Consider the following 5,860-nt stretch of genomic DNA (forward strand, 5'->3'; position numbering starts at 1 on the left):
TCCCAAAAATGAAAGACTACACTGGATTGCTTGGGAAAATAATGGAAAGACTTTGCAGCAATATTCAAAATCGTTATACCTCTATGAGGTGGATGCTGATGCTTCTACAATCTTATTGAACAACGATGGGAGCAAACATGGGTGCATGGTCACAGTTGCAATAATATTTCTCTACTAATATTGTGGCAAAGAACATTCAGGGGGAAAATTTCCTTGGAATCGTTGGTTATCAGTGCAGTAGTTGTAAATCATGTAATTCTGCCTGACCCAATTCATCTGACCAAGTTGGCTGTTACTCAGTTGACTGTAAACAGGTGAAGTCCACCAGTTGGCTGGAGTTTGAGCGGCACACTTGGTGATGCTAATGGCTCCCATCCACTTGCAAGCCCTTGCCCTAAACCTTCTAAGGCCTGCCACAAAAGGTGCACTTTTCCAATCAATCTTTACACGCCCACCCTGTGTTGCCCAGTTATCAGCATTCCATAAGCTGGAATAAACCTTCATTCCTTGTTGGTTTGGGTAAGCTATGCCCTTGCTCTGGTAGTTCCTGAAGACTCTGATTGGTAAACTATCGACAAACCACCTGAAACAAGACCAAAAATATATAAGATGGTACTGGAAGCAAAACAAAATTATATAACACATGCAGATCTAGTGAGGGAGGGAACTCACACAATCTCGCTTGGGTTCCAGTGGATGGTGTAGTTGTGGAAATCAGAAGTTGGGTCAAACCAAGGACGAAATTGCACCTCTTTTGATCCATTACCACTAGCAAAGAGATTGGTGTGGATGGTGTAAGGTTGTCCTGTAATATTCCCTAAGAACTCAAAATCTATCTCATCATGCTTGTTACCCGTGGAAGACATCTGCAGTAAAAGAATTCGAGACGGAATTTTAGCGAACAGAATTCTCTAGATATCATCTTGGGTTCCATTTCCATCGGTATACTTACATAGTAGGCAGTAACAGTGCCAGAAGAATTTCCAGGCACTAACTTGATTAGCATCTCTACGCTGCCAAAGAGGAAGGCTCTTTTGGTTATAATTCCAGAACCTAAAAATCCAAAATCCAAGTCAATAAAGTTAGCTGGGTAGGAGGTGTAGGACAAGATATCCGGGCCCGACCAAGAACTTAATTGAACATAACTCTAACAAAAAAAAAAAAAAAAAAACACATTCTAACTCAAAAGTTAATAAATGGCATTTTTATACACTTCTGAGCTGTATTCGCTATATGCCTTTTAAGAAATCATGCCGAAGAGACTCTTAATTTCAGAAAACCAATTATATAATTCATTCTCTTCGATTGCCATGATTTAAAATTAGATCTTAATTTGCAGGCATGCTGCTCTTATGAGTTCTAATAGATCCATCAAATGTTGAGGTTAAGAAGATTTAAATGAAAAGCAAATATGCATGAAATTAACAATGGATCCAGCTACATGATGATGAGTTGAAGATAAAGGTAGCAGTTTGCATGATTTCTTGGAATGCATCTGGGTCGAGTGTCTGATTAGAATCTATAAATATTGCTCTTGCAGGTTGTATTTTTTTCAATGTAATGTTATGTAAGATACAGCTAATAAATGAAGCTTTTGTAGGTAAATACGCACCTGACCAGTTGGTCAACACAAGTTTAAGATCTTCACCATTAGCACTGATCGATGCTTGACTAGCTCCCCAGGAAAAAGATGTACTCTTGGGAAATGTGGCATCAACGATACCCAGATTGATAATTGCAATCAAAGAGATAGCAAGAGTAATGAACAGAGCTCGTAAGTTGGTCGCCATGCCAACCAAAAGCTCAGTATTGAAGATTGATTGCTTATTCCTTCTGTGAAGATCGATAGAAATGATCCAGGTTGTGATGCATTATGACATGGGACTATGAGGGTTTTATATATAACGGTATAGGAGATAGCCCTACTCAGTTATTTATTCATTTAATTAATTAGTAGTTATCAATTTCTGTTTCTTTTTTCCACACCTAACAGAGTGGGAGGCATGTAAATTTGATGAAGGCACAATGTGGTGGTCTGAAGCTTCTTCAGGGCCGGATGCATTGATAGTCTTCAAGAAGTCAGCCTGTGTTATTTGATACATTCTCAGAATGCTGTTCGAAGGGCTATCTAAGCTGGCAAGCGGGAGCCCAGGAGACTACGTGCGAGGAACAATCACAAAGAGAGATGGAGTTCTTTTTCCCTTTATTCTTTTAAATTTAAGTTGATGTGATGAAGTTGACTCTTATTAGTGAAGAAATAATATGTAATGAATCGACGTGTACGCCTACAGTTACCGTTGAAAGAAGTGAGAAGCAATGCAAAACACGGCATTATATTTTTCTATGAAAAAAAATCACCGGATGAATTTGTCACCAGATAGAAGATTTTGAGTATTATATTCTGTGATTCTGTCTTTATTCCCAAATGTTCAAACACAATTAGGGCGCTTGGTAATGTATCAGGAAATAGTTTTGGCATTCTAACGTCGCAAGATACTAAAAGGACGTCAGGTCAAATGGTTTTTCTTTTTTTTGAAGGGAAACAAACAAGTTCAATTTTTATGTTTGAGAAGATTTTTTGGCATTTGAAAAAAGAAGAAGCTTGAAAACAATTCTCAAGTGTCCTCAGCACAAATTTATCAAACAGTCAAAATTATGCTCAGATCACTTTCTTTGATCAAAACACTAGAACATCGCTTTCATATAAAATCAAAGATCATTGCCAAACGCGCACTTAGGAACCAAAGATCATATAAAATCGTGCTACCAAACAAAAAAAATTTATATAAAATCTTTAATCAGAAATATATATATCCCAAAAAATGGATTCTATATGGTTGGTTCGTGAATAATCTTGGATATCCTTCTATAAGGGCATCTGTTTTCATAAGGTAAATCAAGTATTACCTGTCAGCTAGTTTTTGGTTCTCTTGGAATGAAAGTTGTGAATCATTGGGACCAACCAGATGCATGACATTATATTGCCAGTGTATTTTTCTTCAATACAGGTTTTCTCTTCCTTCAAAAAGGTTGTCATTAGTTTGGTCCCTAAAAAGATAGACTGAAACTGATGTTCAAAATCAATATGTCATAGGTGAAGGCAAGCTGAATCCACATGATGGAGTTGAAACTCCTATCATAATTTAGTTCATGTGTTCTCTTCAAATTATTACATTGTTAGGTGTAACTTGTGAGTCGACAATCAAAATACATATCGATCTATGAAGATGTCCAAGACATTTTAGTAACTTAATCACAGGATTCTTTCTTGGATCAAAAATAAAAATAAAACTTAATCACAGGATTCATAGTATAAGTGGATTTCATACATGGCACCCATGTTTTTGATAGTTACTATTAAATTGTTAAGTTCATGTTAAGCTCATTTTAGAGAATCTTCGAACACTTTAAGGATATTAATAGCAATACGTGGGATTAATATATGATTGGTCAAAAAAATTAACCAATTAATTGAAACGATATGGACAACTTTATTATGTTGAACATGTATGCCATATAGCTGTAGATACATAAAAATGTATAGTTAAATCATTAATGAAAATGTGTATATAGGCTGGTTATTATGTAAAAGATTGTAAGGTATACAATGAAATAGCTCAACCATTCAATGTAGATTGATACTTATATTTATATTTTAAAAACTAAATAGGTATACTTTGTTAGGTTAGATTATTCTTGATTCTTACACAGCACTAATGATGTTTGAAATGCAACAAAAGCCTTCCCAACTCTTCAGGTAGCAGAAGACATATAGAAAGGGTTCCGGTCAAGGTTTAAAGTATCCCACGATACCATGCGATACTAGCCGATAAGTATTCATATTTGACCCAACCGATACGATACATCTTGATACGTGTCTCCATTGAATTACACTAAAATACATTAGCTAGAGCGATACAATACTCGATATAAGACGATACGTCTCTTAAAATCACTTGACCGATACGATACTCGATACCGATACTTTAAACCTTGGTTCCGGTTCCCCTTTCCATGGATTTCCATCCTCTTAAATTCTATGCAATGCCTAGTGATTGATGGTGCACCAATAAGCTTGGAAGCCCAACATAGAGTGAAGTCACAACAACTATCTATAAGTGGATACATATTTATTATTTGAAAGTTTTTTATTTTCATATGTAAAATATACCGAATTAACAAAGTCAATTTTTAGAGGATTCAGATAACCAAACATTTTTCAAGATGAATCTATAGGTTTCAAATCCAAAGATTCAAGATAACCAATAGTTTTTCAGAATGAATCTATAGATCTCATTCAATAGATTCAAGTAAAAAAACAGTTTCAGGATGAATCCACAGATTTTATTTCACCAAATTCAAATAACCAAATGGTTAATTTTTTGAGCCATGAATCCATAGATTTGAAATCTCATTTCATTTCAAATCCCTGGATTCATATAACCAAACAAGCCCATAAGGAAGCTTGTCTGCCAATTTTTCTATTTCAGTGAACCAAGCAAGCCACATTTTAGGATTTCATGGAAAATTTTTTTTTTTTTTTTCTTTTCCCCCCCCACATTTATTCTAGTACACAAATGGCGCCGAAATGATCGGAAAGATAAAGGGGAACCCAAGCCGACCTGCCTTATAAGGCTGGGCCTAGACTGAAACATCCCAGCCCATTCACCCAATGGGCTGAGCCTTAGGAATTCTAGGCTTGTCTGGGCCAATATATCAATCACCTGGACTATCCCAGCTCGCTTGCTCCGGTGGGCTTGTATAGGGTTGCCACTTTTTACCCAGTGGGATTTTTCTTTGGGCTGTAGGCTGGGCTTTAATTTGTCTTTAGAATGGCCTTGATTTGAATCAAAGACTCTCTCTAGAAAAGGGGTAGAGTAAGGTTGGGGATGGAAAGATATGATTTCCCTCTTTTTTTCTTTTAGAAATACGATCATGTAATTAATTCGTGTAAAATAGTGGTCCTTAATTCATGTAAATAGTGGTCGTATGACCCTTTTTAAAGTGAGTATTTGGAAATTGAAAGTCATTGTGTTATAAATATAATCTTTTGAAAGAAGTTAAACACTAGCAAAAAAAAACTAGAAGATACATTATTATTTTTTTCTTCTGTTTTTTTTTTGGGAATTCATAGCTTTATATTAGGGGGACTATGACGTATAGAACAAGAAAAGTCGAACCCGTGAAACATTCACTGAGAGATGTTGGTCGTTATGACTGATCAACTTTAATGGTTACATCATCATTTTCAAAGGTTTGCTTCCTACTACATTTGACTGAGACCACTAAATTATGAGCTTGAAACATGCATTATCTTACCTCCTTAATTCAAACATGATTTTTTTTTGGGTAAAAAGAAAATGCTCAAATTTACAGTAGAAAACTTTTAAAATCATTGTTAAAAGATCGAATCAGCCAATTATGCAATGCATGTTGTGAAAACATATTAGATAAAGATAAAGCAAACAAAATATTGATCTATAGGGGAGAAGAAACCAAGAAAATAATGCTGGTTGTCAGGGCTTTATTTTGTAGATTTGTCTATATTTGGCTGCTGATCTCCCTTCATTTGTTTAAGGTGTAGGGTAGTTGCTGTCTCCTTCCAGGTTTTTTCTCCTTTTTGGTTTTCTGATGAAGGAAGAGAAGCTTTCCAAGTCATAGTTTCTGAAGAATAATAATACTGGGTTGAACCTCGAGTTAGGGAATCTGGTTCTTGTGCTAAAGCTTAGTAGTAGATGCATCTTGATGTAGTTTCCGTCCAAGTTCATGCTTTGAAAAACCGCTTATATATATATTCTTGGATTACGCAACGGATATCTTTCTTGATCTCTGTTAATCTATTTATATAATGGTTTTGCTA

The 5,860-nt window shown here is 35.6% G+C and overlaps 1 protein-coding gene across 1 annotated transcript; it reads right to left on the reverse strand.

Moving 5' to 3' along the window:
- Positions 1-1,855, reverse strand: LOC149025396 (putative xyloglucan endotransglucosylase/hydrolase protein 26). Its single transcript, XM_089143117.1, has 4 exons — positions 1,613-1,855; positions 953-1,053; positions 673-866; positions 1-583 (listed from the first exon to the last, which is right to left on the reverse strand). Exons 1-4 carry the CDS (start codon positions 1,788-1,790, stop codon positions 175-177), a joined length of 882 nt encoding a protein of 293 aa, XP_088999243.1. The 5' UTR covers positions 1,791-1,855; the 3' UTR covers positions 1-174.
- Positions 1,856-5,860: the final 4,005 nt, after the last annotated feature.

Source organism: Hakea prostrata, chromosome 2 (genome assembly GCF_041222555.1).
Source record: "Hakea prostrata isolate BN-2017 chromosome 2, UWA_Hpros_2, whole genome shotgun sequence".
NCBI lineage: Eukaryota > Viridiplantae > Streptophyta > Magnoliopsida > Proteales > Proteaceae > Hakea > Hakea prostrata.